This window comes from Sphaeramia orbicularis, chromosome 11 (genome assembly GCF_902148855.1).
Source record: "Sphaeramia orbicularis chromosome 11, fSphaOr1.1, whole genome shotgun sequence".
Classification (NCBI taxonomy): Eukaryota; Metazoa; Chordata; class Actinopteri; order Kurtiformes; family Apogonidae; genus Sphaeramia; species Sphaeramia orbicularis.
The window spans coordinates 34,365,379-34,391,011 of NC_043967.1; the positions used below are offsets into that span (position 1 = coordinate 34,365,379).

General features: G+C 34.4%; 1 protein-coding gene and 1 long non-coding RNA gene across 6 annotated transcripts in view; one reads left to right on the plus strand and one right to left on the minus strand.

Moving 5' to 3' along the window:
- ptprua (protein tyrosine phosphatase receptor type Ua) overlaps positions 1-25,633 on the minus strand; it is a 575,321-nt gene that overhangs the window by 242,026 nt on the left and 307,662 nt on the right. For all 5 annotated transcript variants that reach the window (XM_030147519.1, XM_030147516.1, XM_030147518.1 and 2 more), the window contains exon 4: positions 19,127-19,208. In XM_030147519.1, the coding sequence (XP_030003379.1) occupies positions 19,127-19,208 (82 nt within the window). The remainder of the gene's footprint in view (positions 1-19,126; positions 19,209-25,633) is intronic.
- LOC115428462 (uncharacterized) lies at positions 1,418-13,551 on the plus strand. Its single transcript, XR_003936628.1, has 3 exons — positions 1,418-1,552; positions 9,641-9,643; positions 13,539-13,551. It is a non-coding gene; the product is annotated as an uncharacterized LOC115428462 (long non-coding RNA).

Sequence of the window (25,633 nt, forward strand, 5' to 3'; positions counted from 1 at the left end):
ACCTTATTTTTCTGTATTTCATTCAAGCATCAATGTACTAACAATCAAAAGAAATCAAACCATAGAAGCAGCATCGGAACGAAGCCGAACCTTTTTCCAAACAGTAACAAAGTTTCCGTTTGTGTTATGGAGCCTAAGTAACTTAATAAGAAACTTATTTTTTTGAGATAGACTGTAACCCCCATCCCCACCCCCACTCACAAACAGACACATAAATTCTGCATTGAGTTTGAGAGAGGCACAGTTGTCTGAGATCACAGACAGACATTGTTTTTCTGCTGCATCAAATGCTGTACTCTCCAGGCAACTGCAATCTTCTGAGTCTGAATTACATTTAAAGCTGCGATCAAACACACAAGTGAATCCTTATTCTGTGTTTCTATGACAGCTGAAGAATACAATACTTCTTGTCATCATTTAATAATATAATTCAATGAAATAGGGAATAGCAAACCTGAGATGCAAAACAAGATTAATTTTATCAAATGGAATTCTATATGAGCCATGTCTTTGAAAGGCAAAGAATGTAACATATAGAACATTTCGGAACTGTTTATTCATGATCCCTCCTCTACTGTCAGAGAACCAGAGGCTAGTCGCTTTTCCATTCACCTTCAAATTGTGCAAATATAACTTGCGGAAAAAGATTTACCTAATGGAAAAACAATAATTTTGCTTCGATTAAAAGTTTTTGCACTGGCAAGAGGGGGTTTTTCGTGCATAGCGCAAATGGTATATCGCACAAAACTGCAACGGAAAGACCTTTTTCTGCAACTACAGTCAGGTGAATTAAAAACCGGATGTTGACGGATTTTACAACAAGCAAAGAAGAAGAGTTTTAAAAGAAACATGGTGCGATGTGTGTGGACACACCAGGAAACCATATCATTTTTTTTTTAAAATTTTGAACAGAATAGAGGGGTAATATATAATAATAACTAGAAGCACTTGGAGAGCGCAGACCTCCGCCAAGGCAGATCAGTGGCCCCCCCCGTGGGCCCCCCCACGCCAAGGAGGTAATGTTTTTGCCAGGGTTTGTTTGTTTGTCTGTTTGTTTGTTTGTCTGTCCGTTAGTGTGCAACATAACTCAAAAAGTTATATTTTGATGAAATTTTGTGGTCTGCGCCCCCCCCGTGGGCCCCCCCACCCCCGATCACCACCAAAATTTAATCATTTCTTCCTTATCCCATTTCCAACAAACCCTGAAAATTTCATCAAAATCTGTCCATAACTTTTTGAGTTATGTTGCACACTAACGGACAGACAAACAAACAAACAGACAAACAAACAAACCCTGGCAAAAACATAACCTCCTTGGCGGAGGTAATAATAATAATAATAATAATGAATATATCTCTAAATCAATACCATATTTACATTCATCACCATGCTCATTTAATGACTTCTCATGTCATCTCACAATAATAAATAAAAACATCATCACGTTTGTGATTTAATGGAAAAAATAACATTGCACACTTCTGTTTTTTTACATTTAGTAAAAATCGGTAATGTTTTGTGCATTTATCCAATGAAAAAGCCACTAGTGACCGTGATAGTTAAGCTAGCAATAGATTGAATAGAGAGAGTGAGCAACATATTAAAAAAAAAAAAAAATAATAATAATAACTAGAAGCACTCGGAGAGCGCAGACCTCCGCCAAAGCTGATCAGTGGCCCCCCCTGTGGGCCCCCCCACCCCCGATCACCACCAAAATGTAATCATTTCTTCCTTATCCCATTTCCAACAAACCCTGAAAATTTCATCCAAATCTGTCCATAACTTTTTGAGTTATGTTGCACACTAACGGACAGACAAACAAACAAACAGACAGACAGACAAACAAACAAACAAACCCTGGCAAAAACATAACCTCCTTGGCGGAGGTAATAATAAGACAAGTGGTGCCAGGCACAACAAACCCCACCCCTCGCAAATATTGTAGCTTATTTTGGCATCGATCCAGCTGATGTCATCATGTCTACGCATGTGCTGATGTCAGCATAGACTTATACAGCATAGACACATTTGGCCCATGATAAGTAAATGGGATGAAAACAAAAAGAATTTAAAAATTCATAAAAAATGTGAACTTTGACCTACTATTCTCAAATGAAACCACATCTATTCTGGGTCACTGGCAATCTATAAACCCAATTTTGTATGAATTCAACCAATAATTCTACTGCTACAGACGTGAAATTTCACCCATTATAAGTAAATGAGGAAAAATAAAGATTTAAAAAATTTATCAAAAATTTAAACTTTGACCTGCATTTCCCAAAATGTAATCAAGTCTATTCAGGGTCACTGAAAATCTATAAACCCAATTTAGTATGAATCCAACCAATAGTTTTGCTGCTAGAGTGTTAACAAACAAAGAAACAAAGAAACTGAATCAAACACAATACCCCTTGCCTCCTCTTCGGGGGGAGGGGGGGGAGGGGGTCACAGCAGTTATATCAACACACCCACAGGGGTACAGGGGTGCCAAAGTCATATTAGCTTAGGGGCCACATTCAACCCAATACGATCTCCAGTAGGCCAGTCCAGTAAAATAATAACATCACAGCCTTTAATATAATCCAAATTCCTCTTTTTGTCTTAGTGTGGAAAAACTAACATGACATTATGAAAATGTGAATAACCTGAACAAATATGAACAACCTGACATGTCTTAAGTGCAATTTCAACAATATTATGTCTCATCTGATTGTTAACACTACTTTTCAGATCACAGTGGATCTGCAAATACACAAAACATTTAGTAACAGGCAAAATTGCACATATTTTTCTTAAGACATTTCAGGCTATTCACATTTTATTGTGAAAGGATAGTTATCAAATGTAAATAATTTCTAACGTAATTTTACTTTTTTCACATAAAAGCGAGAACAAAATTTGGAGTTGTCATTATTTGTAGGTCATTATGCTAGTATTTCACTTGAGATCACATTAGTGTGCGTGTGTGTGTGTGTGTGTGTGTGTGTGTGACCCCTGAACTAAAACCACTTCGACCCCTAGACCACAGGTGTCAAACATGCAGCCCGGGGGCCAAATCCAGCCCGCCAAAGGGCCCAGTCCGGCCCTTGGGATGAATTTGTGAAATGCAAAAAGTACACTAAAATATTAACAATCCTTTTAGTTCAGGTTCCACATTCAGACTAATTCAATCTCAAATGGGCAGGATTCAGTAAAATACTATCATAATAACACATAAATAATGACAACTCCAAATGTTTCTCTTTGTAAATGTAAATATTTTCATGTATTTACACAAGAACGAAGTATAATTGTGCAAAAAAAAAGTGAATAACCTGAACAAATATGACCAACTTTAAATGTCTTAAGAGAAGTAAGTACAATTTTTTACCAATATTCTGCCTGTTACTCAATGTTTTTTGTGTTAGTAGATCCACTGTGATCTGTAAGTTATAATGTACATGTGTAAATGATAAACTGAGGCAGAATATTGATAAAATTACACTTATTTTTTCAGTTTGTTCATGTTATTCACATCTTTTGAAAGGATAGTTTGTAGATGTAAACCTTTTCATAATTTAAATGGACTTTTTTCGCTCTAAAACAGAGAAAAGTTTGGAGTTGACATTATTTATATATAATTATGTTATTATTTTACTGGTTCTGCCCACTGCAGATCAAATTTAGCTGAATGTGGCCCCTGAACTAAAATGAGTTTGACCCCCCTGCCCTAGACTGTGAATGTAATTTTTGCATTGAAGGGCCGGATTAGACTCTTTGGTGGGCCAGCTTTGGCCCGTGGGCCTTATGTTTGACACCCCTATTCTAGTACATAAAGCAGGTTCTCTTCATTTGCCAACGGGTCTGTTACCTATTCTCATTATTTATTATTTATTCCCATTTGTAAAACAGAACAGATGCGTATTTTTAAGTGTGATGTAAGCAGCTTGCAGCTAAAATACTCAGTGTAAAGGCCTTTTGATGGTCAAATTAACATCATCTTAGTAATATTTGAAATAACTGACAGCTTCTATTATAGTCACAAAGTCTAAACAACATCTGAATGTGTCTCAGATGTGGAGAAAAAAAAATATCCTGCTTTCTCTTACTTTTTCATGCTCTCTGTTGCTTCGAGGTTGAATATAGATCATGAACTCTTCACTTTTGATAAAAACTAAATCTATGGTGAAATTAACTCTTTCATGCATAGTGGTCACTACAGTGGACATCTATTCTACAGCTGTTCTCTTGTATATTCATGTTTTGTTTTTTTTTTAGTTGCATTTCAGCCAACACATTAAACGCTTATGCACCACCCATACACTGTAATTCATACCATTACTGTAACTTTACTGTTTTTGATAAACCTGATCTGCACTAACATGTTTGACTGTAAATCAATTGCTAGTTGTTATTAGACTGTAATTAACACTTTTTGTAAACAAAAAGGGTTTCTTTTTGCATATGATATCCATGAAGTGAGTAATAACTAATATTAGAGTATGATAATCAATCAATCAATAAATAAAAATTATTTTAAAAATGTATCTGAAAAAAACGGTTGCATTATGCAGTTTCCAAACAAGACAATTTTTTTTTTGTGTAAAAAAGCTAAAATTGTCAATTTCCTGGGTCTCAGGAGGATATTATCGCCATGAAATGAGTAATAATAGTATAAGAGTATGATAAAATGTGAGAAAACATCAGATTAGCTGCATTAAAAATGTTTTTATTTCATAGTTTTCACAGTTTATCACTTTCTAATGATGGGTTTTAAATACATGTTTCTTTGCTTCAGAAATTAAACACATGGTGTCCAGGTGAGTAGACATTTTTGTAACTCCATCAAAAATAGGTTCATAAAAAAAAAAAAAACAAAAAAAAAAACAATCAATCGCATTGTTGTTTTCATGTCTAAAGAGAATTTTTTTTCTGTCTTGTTTTGTTTGTTGGGAGTCTGATGTTTGTTTCCTGTGTTGAAAAACATTGTCTTCAACTGAACAAATATTGTATATTTTCCTTCACACCAGAAAAATCAATAAATATATTTGATTTAAAAAGAGGAATAAAAACACTCAGGACAAAAATCTCGACTAAGGTTGTCATAATTCATGCATGAAAGGGTTCAATTATATTTGCAACAGGTCGAGGACTAGCAGCAGTTGTATAGAATTACAATTTGTATTTGTATTTGTATTTATTTATTTAGCACAATAAAAACAGTGCAGGGAGGGAACAAAACCCAAAGGGCTTGTACAGAGTTCCACTCCCATCATCTACTATAAATAGAAAATAAAATGTACAAACATAAGAAAACAATAATTAAACAACAAATAATATAGAAAACACTGAAAAAGTCAGGACAGGAGATGTTTTTTCAGTGAGTTTTTAAAAGATGTAAATGACAATATAGACTTTAGAGACATGTCTAGATTGTTCCACAATTTAGGACCTGTAAATAAAATATTAAATTGATGACCAGATGTTTGACAGAAGGGTAAATGAAGATTGTCGCTATGTCTAGTTGAGTATAAATGTAAATCGGATGAAAAACTAAAAAAAAATTATGAAAAGTATCCGGAAGATCTTGCTTATTATTGATAAACTTGTGCACAAATAAACATGAGTGATAAACACTGAGTTCATGAACGGGTAGTATTGAATATTTCCTAAAAACTGGTGCAGATGGTTCGTATCTACCAGACAGTGAGATTACAATTGCCATGTGTTTATTTGAAAAATCCCCTTGTATTTCTGCCTAAATCCACCAACTGATATACATATTTTATACCAGTCAACCCATTAAATACCTTATTGGTCACTCAATATGTAGACCAGGGGTGTCAAACTCCTTTTTGTTCAGGGGCAACATCCAGCCTAATATGATCTAAAGTGGGCCAGACCAGTAAAATAATATAAATAATAGGATAAGAACTTTCGAGTGAAAAAAGTAAATTCCATAATGAAAATGTTTACATCTACGAATTGTACTTGAACATAACATGAACAAATATGAACAACCTGAAAATTCTTTAGTAAAATCAGTGCAACGTTAACAATACTATGCCTTAGTTTATCATTTATACATGTGAATCACAACTCAGAGATCGCAGTGAATCTACAAATACACAAAACATTAAATAACAGGACAAATATTATTAAAATTCCACATACTTCTCTTAAGACATTTCAGATATTCACATTTTTTGTTAAAGGCTAGACTGTAAATGTAAACCTTTTTGTGTAATTTTACTTTTTTTTACACTAAAACAAAGAGACAAATTTACAGTTCTCATTATTTATGTTATTATGATAGTATTTTACTGGTTTGATCCACTTTAGACTGAAATGACCTAAAATGATTTTAACATCCTTGATTGTTAATATCTTCAGTGTAATTTTTACATTTTACAAATTCATTCCAGGGGCCGGATTGAACCCTTTGGTGGGCCGGTTTTGGCCCCCGGGCCGCATGTTTGACACCTGTGATGTAGATGTATAGGATTGGTGATTTCCTTGCAATATTTTTTCATGTTTTCACATCTTATTTCAAAGCAGTTGGTTCTATTTTTCCTAATGACCCCGATGAAGGACACACACTGAAACACACTTGTCTAAAAATCAGAGTTCAATAAGATTGTTCAATAAAACAAGTGCTGCTGGAGTTCTTGACCTGTTGCAAGTTTTTCTTTTTATCCTCCTCCATGTGTCATAAAGTTGGACCATAACCTTCTGCTTGGAAATAAAATCATTTTTGAAAGGTTATGCTTGTCTAACAAGTAAGTAATTTGTGAATTTAAGCAGTAAAACTTTATCAAATTTTGATCAGTACTGTAAAAGCATTGGGTCAAAATGTGAAATTCTGTGAATTTATGAAAGAATGGATATTACTCAGAAGGGATGTTTGTCTCAGACTGAACAAATCTACTTTAACCCTTTCATGCATATTGGTCACACAGCTATTCTACATCTGTTCTCTAATATATTCATGGGTTGTGTTGTTTTAGTTCAATATGAGTTAACACAGTGGACACTTTTGCACCATCCCATACACTGACATTCAGACCATTACTGTTACTTTGCTGTTCTTGATAAACCTGATCTGCAGTAACACGTTTCAGTGAAAATAAATTACTGATAAAAATTGCGCATATGATAAAATGTGAGAAAACATCAGATTAGCTGCATTAAAAAATGTTTTGATATTGTATATCACTTTCTGATATTCAAATATTAAACACATGGTTTCCAGCGGAGTGGACATTTTTGGAACTCCACAAAAAAATTATGAAGGTAGATTTGTTTCTTTATTGCTTTAACAAAAAAAAAAAAAAATTTCATTAACAAAAATAAATAAATAAATAATAAACAAAAATCACTTCCATCAAAGAAAAAAACGTATTCAAATGCAATTTTTTGGATTGTATTTTTTTTTTTTTTTTGCATTCAAACATTTTTTTTTTTATATATTTATTTTTTTTAGTTAAAGTAATAAAGAAACAAATATACCTTCATAAAAAACAGGTTTATTTAAAAAAAATTGAATTGAATTGTTTTTTCATGCCTAAACAGAAATAAAAACACTCAGGAAAACAATCTCGACTAAGGTTCTCATAATTCATCCATGAAAGGGTTAAAACACTGTCTGTAGTTAAGGAGATGTGTAAAATGTACACAACAAAAAAAAAGTTAATTTCTTCTTTTATTTATTTATTTATTTTTTGGTCTTTTTTTTGTCATTTTTGCCAATTGTACATAAAACTATGTCTGGTCATTAAAAAAAAAAAAATATGTGTTTCAATTCAATTCACACACAAAAACGTAAAAAGCGCTGTGCAAGAATCCCAACTGAAAAAAATAACCCAAAAATTTTAAAAATATCCTTAACTTTTTGTTTGTAGTGTATCAATCTATTATATAAAAGGTATACATAATAACAGTTAATCATATATTTTGAAAACATTAGCTAACCAGAACCTTTGATAGCAGTTTTACAGTTGATCGTATCAAAGTATGACAGATACAACACATTATATCTCTGAAGTTGAACATTTTCAGCCACGGTATAAATGACAGAAAGTAGGGCAGGCAGCAGCAGAAACATGTAACCGATAAGAACTTACATGTACATGACAAAACGCAACACTGCAGCGAGGCAGACGCCAACGCAGAGGTGATGTAGGTAGGGTGGTCTGGGTGTTCAAAGGCATTGGGCTGAAAGGTGCATCTGGAGTCACTTTATTTTCCTATTGTTGCCGCATGATTATTATTGATTAATTCGAAGGACAACGTCACCGCCTGGAGTCTGATTCCTAGAAATGTCCTGAATACAGAAAAAATAGCTAAACCAGAAGAAAATCGAAAATACAAGGTCAAAGGGCAGGGTCTCTGTAGGTATGTACACCCCCACACACTGATAAATGGTCAGAAGGGACGGTTTAAGGGGAGTGTATTAAATATTACATTATGTTACATACACCACATGAGAAAAAAGTTCAGGTGTTTTATTGCTAACATGATAATGATGAATGTCTAAATCTAACATTATGTTGCAATAAATGTTTTTAATTCATATTTAGAATTATTTAGACATATTTACCCCACATCCCCGAAAGGGAGGTAAGGGATACTGGTTTTGGTTTGGTTTGTTTGTTTGTTTATTAACACTCTAGCAGCAAAACTGTTGGTTGAATTCATACCAAACTTGGATTATAGATTACCAGTGACCCAGAATAGTTCTTATTACATTTTGGGAACAGTAGGTCAAAGTTCAGATTTTCTATGAATTTTTTAAATCTTTTTTCTCCCATTTACTTAGAATGGGTGAAATTTGAAATGTTTGTAGCAGCAAAACTGTTGGTTGAATTCATACAAAATTGGGTTTATAGATTGCCAGGGACCCAGAATAGATGTGGTTATATTTTGGGAAATGTAGGTCAAAATTAAATTTTTTTCTTTTTTTTTCTTTTTCTTGTAATTACTTACAATGAACAACATTTCACATGTCTGTAGCAGCAAAACTATTAGTTGAATTTATATCAGATTGGGTTTATAGATCGCCAGTGACACAGAATAGATGTGATTACATTTTGGGAACAGAAGGCCAAAGTTAAAATTTTTTGTGAATTTTTAAAATCTTTTTTTTTTCTCCCATTTACTTCTAATTTCAAATGTCTATAAAAACATCAATTTTGCTTAAATTTACTTCAAATTTGGCACACATATAGAGGCAATTAATATGCTGACATCAGCACATGTATGGGCATGATGACATCAGCTGGATCGATGTTAAAATAAGCTACAATAGGGGCGGGGGTGGGGTTTGTTGTGCCTGGAACCATTTGTTAGAATTTGTTTACTTACTACTTACTACTATTACTACTTGTATACAATTCACCAGATATATATATATATATATATATATATATATATATATATATATATATATATATATATATATATATATATATATATATACACACAGGGTGGGGAAGCAAAATTTACAATGAACATTTAGTTGTTTTTTCTCAGCAGGCACTACGTCAATTGTTTTGAAACCAAACATATATTGATGTCATAATCATACCTAACACTATTATCCATACCTTTTCAGAAACTTTTGCCCATATGAGTAATCAGGAAAGCAAATGTCAAAGAGTGTGTGATTTGCTGAATGCACTCGTCACACCAAAGGAGATTTCAAAAATAGTTGGAGTGTCCATAAAGACTGTTTATAATGGAAAGAAGAGAATGACTATGAGCAAAACTATTACGAGAAAGTCTGGAAGATACTATTAAAGAAGAATGGGAGAAGTTGTCACCTGAATATTTGAGGAACACTTGCGCAAGTTTCAGGAAGTGTGTGAAGGCAGTTATTGAGAAAGAAGGAGGACACATAGAATAAAAACATTTTCTATTATGTCAATTTTCTTGTGGCAAATACATTCACATGACTTTCAATAAACTAATTGGTCATACACTGTCTTTCAATCTCTGCCTCAAAATATTGTACATTTTGCTTCCCCACCCTGTATATATATATATATATATGTGTGTGTGTGTGTGTGTGTGTGTTTACGTTCTAAGGGCATGTAGGCATCCATCTGGAACATATTTTGTTGTATTTTCTATTTTTTATCCTGAAAGCCTGAGTTTATTTTCTCCCAAAACATAGAAGGCAGGAATAATATATTAAAAAAACAAAACAAAAAAAAACATATATAGCGTATGAAATGACCCCAAACACACTATTCCATTTGTTTACTCTGCATGTGTTGCACCATATGAGAGTCCACACACTCTTTGCCATATATGATACTACTCTACCTACTGGATTTTCAGCGAAAAAGGAAGGAAAATAAAAAAAAAAGCTGTGTTTATATTCAGTGTCTCTGAGTAAAAACAGCATGGTCTACATCCACGAGGTCTGCTTAAGGTGTGATGAATATATTTATTTCCTTGTTTTTACACAAACACTGATATTTTTACTCGAACTGATAGAACATTTCTAGCATGTTACTGAAATAACCTGTCAATTAGAGGAAAAGAAGAGCAAAATGAATGGAATCTGCTCATTTGGACGGTACTTCATCATTTTTCTGCCGCTCTAGAGGTTAAAAACTTTGCCTTTCATATAGAATAAAGGTTTTGGAGACCTAAAAAGTCTATTGCTTTCAAAGGCACACTGTAAAAAATGTCTCTGTTTGTCAGTTCTGTTCATTTCTGGTGCTGATCTCCTGTTACGTGATGTAAACTCCAGATGGTTCCCAGGTCCGTCTTCATCTTTCCTCAATCAACATGTAAATCCCAATCAAACATGCCATATGTAGCATGTTTATATATCAGGTGTGTGTCATCTGCTGCTATGATTTCTACTGCCTCCAACAAGCATGAACATCACTGATACTAATATCGTTTTTTTTTTCTTCTTCTTCTTCTTCTTTTAATTCAACTCTCTACACACTCTCAATAATATGGCAGCTATTTTGTAATGGTACTTAGCAATTTCACTAATGCCTTACTTGGCTATATGTCAGACTTAAAATGAATTACTTCACTTAAAATTGCTGTGATCTTTAAAAAAAAAAAAAAAAAAAAAAAAACACAAACAAAAAGCACTCTCAGCTTTCACCCAGCTCTCCAACATTGACTAAGTTAAAAGTTGGCCCTATTATATTGTGTGCATAGTAGTGATTCTTTGACTTTTAAAAGTGAATATGCTGCCATTATTTTGACCGTCAGCTATTAGTAATTCTATGTTAGGCAGCAATAACTGAATTTTTTTAATTTTAAGGTTGAAAAACAGCAAATAGTTACTGTTCCTTGTAAAAATGAATATCCTTCGCAGTAACATATGAAGTCCGACATTATAATAGGATCTTTTATTAACTGTGTTTAAACATTTGAATTAGGCTACATCATTGTAAGTTATTTATTACAAACATTTATTCTGCATATGAAGGTAAAATTATATCATATCCTTAAATCAAACCAAATTCTTACATCCTAATCGTATAGTAATAACTAGTAGCCAAAGCAAGTGATGTTATTTATTTAAAATTAACAGCATAAAATTGTCATTTTAACATCTAGATGTTTTTTTTTTTTTTTTTTTTTTTTTTTTTTTTTACACTGTGCCTTTTTATATTTTGAAATACAAAGGTTTAGTGACGTAGCTATTTATTATGGAATATACTAATGGTATGTGACCTATAATTATGTTCACTTTTATTTTGGAGCACTGATGATGACAAGATGAAATGGTTGTTTAGTTCTAATGTATATAAATTTGCATTATTTGTTTGTAAAGCCTGGAAAAAACAGCAGATGTGTTTGTTTAAATAGGTCAGTACATTGTCTTGTTTACATGTATTGTGCTTATTGTCTGGTATTTGGTCTTTGGTTTGTATTTTTGGTGTCTTATAAACCCATGTAAGGGCTGGGAATATTCTTATGCAGGACACAATAATAAAAATGTATTCTTTCATTCATACAAATAATAAAACTTAGTACAAAGTTACAAAACATAACACATAATAGTGATGTAACGATACACTCAACTCATGATTCAATATGACTTCTGATACCGGGTTAACGATATGATTTTCTCACGTTTTTTTTTTTTTTTTACAGAATGAGCTTACACACAAATTATGACTGAAAAAGATTCTTTTAATTATTTCTCAGACAAAAAACACATTTCTGAGGTAGGGTGTAGCTGCAAAACACAAACTACGCAATGCAACTGAAATTATATTTTATCTTAAAGGTGCGGGAGACTTCTGTCAGCAATTTTTCATCAGATCTGTCAAACCTCAGTCATGAATCTGTAAGTCTTTCTGTGATTACTCACCTGAATCTCTTGCATTACGGTGAATAATTCCAAAGTGCCATCCGCCATAAACAGACCATTTGTTTACAAACAGAGCCGGGAGGGAACTCGGGCATCTTCGGAATTTTGTCGCGACGTGCATTGTGGGAAGCGAAGGCTCACCATATGATATTATATGGATGATAAAAACACGCGTGGAAACGGCTGAAGCGTAGAAACGGCTGGAGGAATTTGCACAGAGGGAAGGGAGCTCCTGCCGTTTCACTGTCGTGTCTGTAGCAGCCGCCACTGCCAGACAGCAGAGCGAACCGGCGTTTCCCACAATGTGACAAAATTCCGAAGATGCCTGAATTACCTCCCGGCTCTGTTTGTAAACACATGGTTTGTTTATGGTGGATGGCACTTTGAAACTGTTCACCGTGAGGGAAGAGATTCAGGTGAGTAATCACAGAAAGACTTACGGATTCATGATACTTAGGATATGATTGAGGTTTGACAGATTTGATGAAAAATTGCTCATGAAAGTCTCCCACAGCTTTAAATAAAAAAAAAAAAAAAATGAATAAAAGATTTGAATTTTAGATTTTGAAGTTTAACCCTTTCATGTATACTGGTCACTACAGTGGACAGCTATTCTACAGCTGTTCTCTTGTATATTCATGGATTTTGTTGTTCTTTTCGCTGTTTTTCGTTTTTTTTTTTTTTTTTTTTTTTTTAAACATATCTTTATTAAAGTTTTAAGACACTGCATATCTTTTCTGAGATGAATTGGTAACATTATGTAGATCTCCCTTGAGCATAAACCCCCAGAATCACAAGCCCTCCCCATAGTTTTCACACAGTTTATCAGTAAATTCATGTTTCTGTGCGTCAAAAATTTAACATGTGGTGTCCAGCTGAGTGGAAATTTTTGCAACTTCATGAAAAATTGGTTCATAAGAATTTTTTTTTTTTTTTTTTTTTTTTTAAGTTTTTTTTTTTTTTTTTTTTTTAATTTATTTTTCAGAAGAAATTTTTCAGTTGCATTGTTTTTTTCATGCCTAAAGAGGAATAAAAACACAGGAAAAAAAATTTGATTAAGGTTCTCATAATTTGTGCATGAAAGGGTTAAAATGGGGTCATGAGCCAAAAAAAGTTGGGAACCACTGGTTTATTATCTTATAAATAGTTGTTTTATTGCATGTGTTTACTTTTTAGCAAGCGCTGCTCAGAAATTTTACGGCAGGAGGAAGTAGATGACCATGTCCAATAACACACTAAGGTTGATGTTTTGAATTTCAGTGTATTCAGTGCCCTCTAAAGGGTTAAGCTCTATGATTCTGCATCCCACAAGTATAACTCAGACCATCCACAACAGGACCAACAGTACAAAACTGCCTGAATTCTCCTGTGGCATAAACAGAATGTGCTGTATGGAAAGTACCAGACACCAATGTAAGGGGCAAAATTGAATTTGGCCACAAAGTCTAGCACTATTCAGACAGCACACACTTTTATGCTTGGTTTCCACAGTAACCGACAGCGACATGTAGCTGAAGATGGGATGATAGAAATTGCATCTCACATTTTTACCTATTGCTAATTTTCTTTCCTCTCTGCGGGCCTTTTTATGCTCCCTCTGTCCAATAAGCAGAGTGCAGAAACTCATTTCCACTGTTGCATCTCTACAACAACACCCCGCCATGGTACTCATGTACAAACCTTGTATGCATTACAAAATATGCAGACCAAAAAGAGCTGCAGTGACCTTGAGGGATATGAAAACAATTCCAGCACCCTGAAGACATTTGTTGTGGTGCCAGCCGGGGGGCATTTTGTCTGGAGGAAATGATGGTACATTCAGTCATCATTTAAAGACAAGAGTTCACAGCCTCAATTATAGAAGTCATTGAAGATGAGGAAATCGCATTAATAGTTACTGAGGAAATTTAATTTACAATCTAAATGTCCAGTAGTGTGGATATGTGATTTAATTAATATGGCTAAACATCATAGAGTCAAGGTACTTTGAGTCCCAAATGTATTCCGACTGTTTGAGATGTTGTTTTCTCAGATTAGTAATGCCGCCTTGTAGTTTTGATCCAAGGGGAGATTGGTCTTGACTGAAACACGTGTTCGGAATAAAGACGTGGTTTTCAGAGAAAAACGGCACAAATGTCAAATGAGTGGGAACATGAACCCAATCACTCTCGTCTTTGACTTTAATCTTTCCTTAGGGAGTCTAGATTTATTCTTGTGTCTGTTTAGAAATTTTTCCCCAGCTTAATAAATGTACAACTACTATAATATTGTGACTTAGTATATACAGGGGTTGGACAAAATAATGGAAACACCTTCACCTCAAGATGATAATGCCCCAATCCATACAGCTAGAATTGTTAAAGAATGGCATGAGGAACATTCTAATGAAGTTGAGCATCTCGTATGGCCGGCACAGTCCCCAGACCTCAACATTATTGAGCATTTATGGTCAGTTTTAGAGATTCAAGTAAGACGTCGATTTCCACCGCCATCGTCTCTAAAAGAGTTGGAGGGTATTCTAACTGAAGAATGGCTTAAAATTCCTTTGGAAACAATTCACAAGTTGTATGAATCAATACCTCGGAGAATTGAGGCTGTAATTGCCGCAAAAGGCGGACCTACACCATGTTAAATTATATTTTGTTGATTTTTTAAGGTGTTTCCATTATTTTGTCCAACCCCTGTATGTGCTTGCTGGTATGTGGACTTACTACATAACTACATACTATGCCCAAGATTAGAGGAATATTGGGATGCAATATTTTCATTCTTTTCAAATGTCTTTCGGGTTCAGCTAAGACCAGATCCCCTACGGCAGTGGTTTCCAAACTTTTTTGGCTCGTGACCCCATTTTAACATCACAAATTTCTTGCAACCTCAGACATTCAAAACAGAGACTTTTTTTTTTTTTGTTAAAACTAATTTGTTTTTGATCATGTAATAGTTTTGCTATACTATGTTGCAAATAAACATAAATAAACATTTTCCACAAACTGTGACTTTCTCAACTTGTACATTTATACAGCTTTAAATACACAAATGTAAATGTAGCTGATGACACAAAAATTGTCTCTCGCTATTGACTGCATGCTGTTCATATTTTTCAGATACTAGGTCCCATGTGGCGAAAGATGTGACAGGCATGAAAGGCAGATTGGAGCGCAAAAGTAATGTAATGTAAATAATCATAATGCGGTTCCCAGCCTTTTTTGACTCGTGACCCCATTTTAACATCACACATTTCTTGTGACCCCAGACATTCAAAACAGAGACTATTCTTCCCCCTAAAATGAATTTGTTTTTGATCATGTAATAGTTTGCTATACTATGTTGCAAACACATCTTAATTTTAGGCAACATTTAATCTATATAATGCATATTATTATGGACGGAGGCAGAAAAGCCAGGTGTAGATTACTGCACAAAGTGAGGATTTTATTTTCCTTGGTCAGGATATGTACAGTCAGTCCAGCTTGGATTTCCAAGGCTGACAATTAATACTGAACAGATAATTACTCAAATATGAATTATGAAAGAGCTGCAGCATCTGAAACTGACCACAATGAACATTTGACAGATAAACAGAACCACAGTGCTGCAGTTTCAGCTTCAGTTTGTCATGTCTTTTATGGATTGGGATTGTCTCTCTCAATTCACCATATATTTTTCATTAGTATGTTTTTTATTTATTTATTTATTTATTTATTTATTTATTTATATTAATTACTAGAAATTTCAGGTGACCCCATTTGAATTCCAGGTGACCCACGTGGGGTCCCGACCTCAAGGTTGAAAAACACTGATATAGTCACAAGCTGTTTTCAACAGTATTCATTGGTTAAATATTTCTAAAACCATCCAAATTCTAATCCAAACCAAATTCTATTTGGTCAGTGAAGATTGACCAATAGAATTTTTTATGACAAAGAAGACCAAAAAAAGACTTCCACCTGATAGTATGATATGCATTAAGTTACATTAATCTCAGTAATTCTCCATTTAATTGTAATCTACAGGTTTTTTTCTACTTCATTAAATACTCCTATCTGCTCCTTCTTCAATCACAACCTATAGCAGTTCATGTTTTTTTGTTTTTTTTGACTCTGTCAACTCACCATATGTTTTTTTTATTAGTAAGGCTTTTTTATTTTTTTATTTTAAATTTTTTAGCAATTACTAGAAATTTCCTATTTGAATTCCAGGCGACCCCACGTGGGGTCCCGACCCCATGGTTGAAAAACACTGGTCTACATGATAAGTAAATAAAATACGAGAAAATACTTGATTTTCACTGAAAAAAAAACAAAACAAAAAAAACCCACAAAATACAAAATAGCATTTATTCCAATAAATGGTTATAAATCACTTATGACAGGTCAAATCGAGAGAAAAATTCATTTGGGAACTACCACAAAAGTCATACAGGGTCTTTACGGGTTAAGACACAGACCTGTTTCAAACCTTTATAAAGCTTTGAAATAAAAATATCTGAAAAAAGTATATATGTGGTTATGTACGCTGTCCAGAAAACAGAGGTTAATAAGTTTCCAGCCTACAGGTTGCGACCCAATAGTCCAAAGTCACCATGGAAACGCAAAATGTACCACTGAGTACATGGCGACATAGGGTAATTGTTAACTATAAGTAAGGCTTGGGATAAAAGAAAAAAAAGCTGTGCTGGTTTAAAAAGGGTCATTCAGTTCCTTTGTCAGCCTCCCAGTGAGGGTTCAGTCATTTAACATGGCACCAGCCTGATTTTTCTGTACTGCTGGAGCAAGACATCTGAATTTCATGAGGTCATAAATAAAATATATTATCATTCATTAACATTTTCTCACATTTATATGTCGTTAGAAAATAATATATGGTTTCAGCAAAAACACGATGGATAAAATGTCAACGTTGGTGAACCAGTATATGTTTAGTTTCTTCGTACTTAGCATATCCACATTTTAAGATTTAGGTAGACAGGGAGACCACGTATGTGTGGATAATGGATAAACAAAATCCAACATTTTGCCTCCAGAGAAAGGAGTTTGCATCAACTTTGTTAAGATTTGAGTTTTGGGTAATAAAGCACTATTAGTGCAAGAAAAATATTGAGGATTTGTTACATTTTTGGATTTTGTCAAATGTTGATATGCTTTCATAACCCTATAAAAAGTGCTGAACCATGTCTAAACCCAAGAGGAAATATGTCTAAGAAGGGTTAGGGGGTATTGAAATTATATATTTAATTGGGATTTAGAGTTTTAAACAATGTGAAAATAACAAAACTGAGATTGGAGACATTTTCTTTTGTAAGAAATTATCGATTTATATTAATATACATGTTAGTATTGGCTAAAAACAGTGCTTTTCGGCATTCCATCTTTTCTTTTCTGTCTGTTTTAGTCACATGATACACACAGGAGTTAGTACTTGATTGCATAACCCAGGGGTGTCAAACTCATTTTAATTCAGGGGCCACATTCAGCTAAATTTGATCTGAAGTGGGCCGAACCAGTAAAATAATATATAAACAATGTCAACTTCAAACTTTTTTCTATGTTTTAGAGTGAAAAAAATAAAATTGCATTATGAAGATGTTTATGAATAATAATTGTGAATAACATGAACAAACTGAAAAAAATGTGTAATTTTAACAATATTATGCTTCGGTTTATCATTTCCACATGTACATTATAACTTACAGATCACAGTGGATCTACAAATACACAAAACATTTAGTAACAGGTGGAATATTGTTAAAATTGTACTTACTTCTCTTAAGACATTTCAGGTTGTTCATATTTGTTCAGGTTATTCAGATATTTTTGCAACATTATACTTTGTTTTAGTGTAAATACATGAAAACATTAACATTTATAGAGAAAAATTTGGAGTTGTGAGTATTTATAGGTTATTATGACCTACTTGAGACTGAACTGGTGTGAATGTGGAACCTGAACTAAAAGGATTTTTTATATTTTAGTGTAATTTTTGCATTTCACAAATTCATCCCAGGGGCCGCATTGGACCCTTTGGCGGGCCAGATTTGACATAACCATTGTTTTTGATGACTTTTGATGGTCTAATAATTTTTTTCCACTTTTTACTGTATATAGAAAGTGTTTTTTTTTTTTTTTTGAAATGATTTTATGTATCAGTGGTTTATAGCGATGTCCACCATCTGTACGCACCACTGTCGACAGAAAAGACACGAGTCCAATTATCGCTGTCCTTTCGGCTTTGATTAGTTCTGATTCAGAGTTGCGCAGTAGGTTTATCGCAATAATGATGGATGCAGCATCTATCCACAGAGCTGCTGGGTTTCTCTGCAGGACTGTGGGGGGTCTAATGGTACACAAAGTCGAACATTCCCAACATAAAACTCCGACACCTTTATGTTCCAGTGATGACAGAGAAAAAGAAACTCACATTGGGGATCAAAGTACAACTACTAGCTATGTTTTTCCTGCCTGTAACATCCCATTAGCTTTAAAAGCATCTCACTGGGAGCGTAGTGATCAGTGGAAAAAGGTCAAGGTAATTTTTCAAGGTAAGGACAGTCATTCTGCCAGGACATAAGAGAGGTTTCCTGCTGGGTTATTGTAACCGTGACTGTAGGATGGCTACCAGTTGTACATGCCTCGGCTGGGCCCCCCGCCACTAGGATTGCCTCATGGTCTTCAATCACCACTGGGAAATGGTTGAACTTCTTGGCACGGGCTTATATTGTACCGGACGCTTTCCCCAGGCTCGGTAAAGGTCAGCAGGTAGGCTATGAGCAGAGCAAAATGGGGTACTTACAACAGGGGTAATTGAGCAGCACAATGTCGTCCAAGGCAATGTAGCCCTGTCGCTCCTCCGAAATGGTGGCTTCAAAGATGACCTGTGGAGACAATGAATAAATTGAATGACTCCAGACCATTACATCTTGAGTGGCATGTAGACTGACAGAGCTAGAAATTAAGTGGATAGGGTCCAAAGGCCTGCCAAGACATTTCATTAATTCAGAAGTAGGAGAGCTGGAGTGAAAATGGTTTATATTGGACTCACACCAGTAATGCTAAAGCAGAAATTCATTGTTTTTTTTTTGTTTTTTTTTTCTGTTTTTGTCAGGTTTGTTGCACGCTATTCTCCAACAAACAACAATTCAGTTATATGAATAGTCATACTTAATAGGATTTATTACACTGTAAGCCTGGAATTTGTATGTACAAAAATGCTTTAATTACAATGTACTTAAATGATTTAAGTTTTATTACATTACTATAAAATGTTAAGTATATTCTAGTAATTTGTAGACATAGTCGAAAGTACGAAAAGTTGAAGTTGAATGGATTTAAATCACTAAGTTTTTGTCATGACCGCACCTTTTTATCACTGCATTGCATTGTGGGTATTGGGCATGTTGTTGAAAATGTGTTATTTTTATAAGCAGGGGTTCAGTGGGGTTGTGGTGTTAGTGTTAATTTGGACTTAATTTTTATTTTTATTTATTATTAGGATCCCCATTAGCTGATGCAGGACATCGGCTACTCTTCCTGGGGTCCTCCCATTCCAAACACATTCCATACAGTATTCATTTACAAGCATAAAAACAATGTGATTCACCCTTATATTTCCTTCTTAAGAACACTAAACAGTCAAACAAAACGTTAACAATAATAATACTGCAAGATCAAAATTAAAAACAGAAAAAAACAAACAAAAACAAACAAACAAAAAAAACTAAGCAATAATATTAAATAAATAAACCTAATTATAATTGTGTGTGTGTGTGCATGCGTTTGCTAATATCCTTAATGTGTGTATGGCAATGTTTATTGGCCTTTTTGTGTTTGTTTTTGTATTTTTGTAGAGCTGCACCATGAGTGACTTTACTGTTCAGCTACTATTGTTCTTGTCTAATGTAAATCTTTATGCTTTACCAAATTAAAAGCACTTCCTGTACTGGCAAATTACATTGAGCTAACTTGTTGCCTAACTTCCATCGACACTACAATATATTAAGTTGAATATTTATACAAAGCAATTTATATTGCAAAAAATTTCAATTTAAATCAACTCAGAATTGAATGAAATGAACTGATGATATTAAGTCTAATGATGATACAAAGCAAGTGACCTTGCAACAAATTTTAATTTAAATTAACTTGGCATTTAGTGTGTTGTGCTTAAAATAGCAATTCCATTCAAATCAAGCATTTAAGTTTATTACACTAAATTTTCATTAGTTAATTTTTTTAAGGCAACCAATTTCCTCTAACGTTTTAAGTAAACTCAACTTTTCTGGTCTTACATTGTAGTAGATCTTCAAAAATACTAGTGGAAAATATCAGGATGTGGTATAATCCTCTCAGAATTTAACAAATCAAGTCATCTCTAGAGGCACTTTAGATCAAATGGATCACACAGGAAAAAGGTCGAACAGTTCTGAGTGCATGGTTTTGAGTAAAGTGGTGATGGGATTCAGTAAGATGTGCATGATAATCATAGGCAAATATCAATGTTCGGAAAAAAAAAAAATCACAGATCTTATGCTTAACCTGTTAAAACCTACTGTAAGGTGTAAGGATGATAAAACCTAAGTCTCCACAAATCGGAGGCTTTTCGGAAAAATATCATTTATCAGCTTCTGAAGCCAATACAACAGATAACATAAGCCATTTGACAGTTATAACCTTTGTCTCATACCATACATAAATTGTTCATCTTTGCCCTAATGTTCTGATTTAAAGTAAGAAGAATAAGTTATTATGTGAAATAATCCTCTGTTAGTCTGACAAATGAAGGAAAAATAGTTAACTGTTAGTTTTCAAGGTTTTACAGGGAGTTTTAGGACTATAGTTTTATTTTTGGTAAGGCTGATTTTCAATTACCATCAAGAGTAAAGAGTAAAATCTGTCTGCAGCTAATGAATAAACCATGATCTGAGAAAACACATGCAATATCCTCAGTGGTAGTTTGACTAAGAATGTAGTCTGCTCGCTCTGCATGGGAAACTGTCCGACTTAAAAACTGACTTTTAACTTCCACAGATTCTATCAAAGGAGCTTTGTTACCATACTAACTTCAGCAGGCTCTTCACTGTCTGGGTCTGATGATTCTATTGTTTTACTTAATTTTTTTTTCTTTTTTTGACAGGGACAACACACACACACACAAACAGGGTGCACAAACATGGGGGGTGGGGTTTCAAGTAATATTGTTGTGCCTGCGTGCCGATGCGTTAGCAACTACTGTTGTACATCACATTACAAATCACTCAGCACATACCCCCTCATACCCCCATACCCTAACCCCCCTCACGGACCTCAATCCGTGACGGAGTGCATATTGTCCCGCACATCGCCCCAACCCACCCACCCACTCCCTCCATCGGTTGTAAATTCAATTTCGGGGGGCAGCAGGTAGTCAATGATAAGTAGGGGTGTAAGAAAATATATCGCGATATTTCATTTCACGATACTGTATCGATATTAAAAAGCACTGTATCGATATTTTTAGGTATTTATTGAAATGCAGATATGGCGGAGGTTACTTTTTGTTTTTCTTTTTTGTTTTTCTTTTATTTAATATTATTTAACACCATTTTATCAAATAATGGTTATTTGAAGTACTGCCTGAGAGTGGGAGATTTGAGTTCCTTTGGAAACTAGGAGAATTAGAGAAAATTTGTGATATAGCATTAGATCCTGTTCTGATCAAATAAAAATGTGTTTAGTATTTGTACATATTTCTGGTGTAATTCAATTCTTCAAGGAAATAATCTTAATAAAAAAAAAAAAGAAAAAAAAAAAGCTTTTTTAACAGTATCATGATATATCGTGATATATTGTAACGTGATCCTAGTATTGTGATTTGTATCGTATCGCCAGATTCTTGCCAATACACAGCCCTAATGATAAGGTGAGTGGAGCTCACTTTCACTTTCTCACAGTTTTATCTACAGAGCTTTAACACACCACGTCCTCCTCATATAGGTCTGTCACGCTACTTCTTGAATTACATACGCGCCCCCCCAAATCCAACAAATCTTTTCGGGCATGGAGGGCTCCAGTAGGGGCGTGGTTCAAAAAAAGTTGAGAAACCCTGCACTATTGGTTTCATTGTAGGTGGAAGTGCCTGGCCCCAGATGATTACACAATAAGAAACTAGAAGCACTCGGAGAGCGCAGACCTCCACCAAGGCAGATCTGTGGGCACCCACCCCCAATCACCACCACAATTTAACCATTTGTTCCTTGTGCCAGTATCAACATTTCCTGAAATTTTCATCCAAATCCATGCATAACTTTTTGAGTTATCTTACACATGGACAGACAGACAGACAGACAAACCAACGCCAACAAAAACATAACCTCCTTGGCGGAGGTAAAAAAAGCAATAAAATCACGGCATGCATATGTACTTGAGCGGCTCCCACAGTTAAACAAGATCTTATTCATAAATACAAATACAGTCTACTCTCGTTATACCGCCAACTTCCGTTCACGGCCAAATTGGCGGTATAGCGAAAATGGCGTTACAACGGGTTGCGTCCATAATGTGCATGTCTTTACTATATGATGTCTATGCTGCCTCCGTTAACCCGTTCTAACTGCGTTTCTAAATAAATCTTGATTCTGTTATGTTGTAAGGGATCATTTAAAGTGGGGAAACATTTTAAGCATTATTATACCGTGTCGGGAAATGACACCCCATCATCTTGAGGCTTTGGCTTAATCCCACGTCCTCTTCCCGACATCCTGACCTACTGAGTGTTCTGCGATAAATGAACGGTGGCCGTTCCGTAGACCTACTCGTAGCTTGTCGCGATCAGCGTCTGGCGCGTTTGTTTCAGTGCATTGTTAAAATTTATGTGTACTCGTTGGCAATCACGCTGGCGGTATAACGGTCGGGAAATCAATGGTATAAGTGTTGTTTGTGCATGGAACTGGGCTGGCGGATGGCGATAGGCGGAAATGGCGGTAGCTAATGGAATAATGCATTGGGGATTTTTGTGCAATGGTTTTGGTCGGCGGTGAGTGAAAATGGCGAGAGTAGACTGTATCATTTTTGTCCAAGTAGCTGCAGCAAACTCTGTGGGTATCCAAGGTGTTATTCTGGTTGAAACGTTTGGAAGGAGATGTTAAAAATCTAATGGTTTCCACTGGCAACGCGTAGTTACAATGGTTCCACTAAAAAAAAAAAAAAAAAATGGTGGAAATGGTATTGAGTTCGATAGATGGCGTCATGGTTCCAATAGTCCTGAATGGAACCAGGTCCAGAATTTGTTAGAAAATGCCCATGAGCGACATATTGCTTTATGATCAATACATAACAAACATTTGACACAGTTCCTACTCCAGACTTGGTCGTCTATCAGCACGGACCTCAAAGCTACCACTCAGACCATGGAACGCACTAATTGCCACACAAAGTACTTCTGAACATCTTTAATAAGTACTCCTAATAGTCTAGTCACCCTTAATGATTTAAAATGAGAATAAACACCACCTCAAAGTGCCCTCCACTGTCTTCTACAGATGACTGCACACAATTATTCTGCTTACAGGCTTAAGAAGATTACGTCCAAGATTTTGCTCAGCTTTAGCATAAATATTTTTTTTTTTAGAAAATTCAGCCACCCATCCTATAACATAATATTTGTTCTAATAAACCAAGAGATTTTACCTTATCGAGCTATACAGTGTGCAGCATATGAATAAATCCCTCAGTGGGTTAGTGCTGTCCCTATTGTCAATTCATACAGCAACAGCAGGAGTCCTTAAACATAGACTAAATATTCCCTCAGTCATCTAAAAATAAGCCGGGCACATGCGGAGCCTCAAAGTGAATCACAAGGCTTCCCATAGAGCAACAAAGTCATTCTGGGCTTCTGAGCAGTAATTACAGTCAGCATAGCTCAAATCATTCCCTCTACCAGCAACTCTTCACTTTTTTAGAGCAGCATGACAGATACTGAAGTTGAGGGTTGAGTGCATTAGCGGCTACTAACGTCAAAGCTGGAACTTTATATGCATGTGTGTGTTTCAGCAGAAGCAGATGTCGCCGCTGTGACGTCATCCTTGAAGCAGAGTCTGGTATTTGGATGTCACCGTCTTGGGTTTTCTTGAGACAATACAGAACATATTTGAACAAAATTCTGATCAAATTGTGTTAAAAGCCACTGAGTATTTCCAGCTACTTGATGATCTGAGTGTGATAAAAGTAATGCCAAATTCATGAAAAGTGTAAACACAGTAATTAGTGCTATCTTCTTTAATTAGGAAGCAAGCTGACTGACCTGCGACACCAAATTAATGCCAACCACGGAGAGTTTTAAAGGCTCAATTTTGGTATTTTGGCTGTTGCCATCTTGCTTTTTTAGAGCCAAGAAGAGAAGATAATGCTAATTATGGTTGGTACTTAACAAGGCAAGCTAATATGAGTTTTTTAATGTTTCAGTCACCTCATAATGCATTTCTTCATTTTTCTTTTTTCTCCAAAAGGTAAATAAATAAAATAAAATACAAATGGGTTTTAATCAAACATTAAAATTTAAATGTTATTCAATTTTAATGTTTGATGAAAGCCATCTGCATAATATTTATTATCTATAAATTATTGTTGTTGTTGTTAATAACAACAACAACAATTTATAGATAATAAATATAATACAGATGGTTTTAATCCTTATTTCAAAGCATCTGAAAACGACTCTAATTCATGGAAAAATGTGAGGCTGTATATCATTTGATTTGTATTTGATGGTTTGTCATTTGATTTGCATTTTTATTGTTTTTACTTTATTATTTCAGTTATACTGTATTTTTAATCATTTTTCTTTTTTTTTTTTTTTTCCTGTGTATTGCTTATTTCTGGGGAAGTATTCACATAAGCCTTTTTTGGCTTCTAACCTCTCCTGCACAACGATGCTACTTGTTTGAATGTATTTTTTTTTTCTTGCTGTTTTATGATGTACAAATAAATGGAAAAAAAAAATTTAAAAAAAATCAGACAATAAAATTTAATGGTTATTCAATTTTAATGTTTGATTTAAAACATACGCATTATATTTATTATCTATAAATTATTGATGTTGTTGTTGTTGTTCTTCATCTTATTTTTATTTATTTATTTATGTATTTATTATCAATTAACACTGAATAGTTATTACATTTTAACGTTTGATTAAAAAAAAAAATCTGCATGTTATTTTTTAATTTACTGTTTGGAGAAAAAAGAAAAATAAACAAAAAAAAACTTTATTTACAGATTTTTTTTTCATTCATTCATTATTCATTTATTCATTTATTTGTTTTGAGCA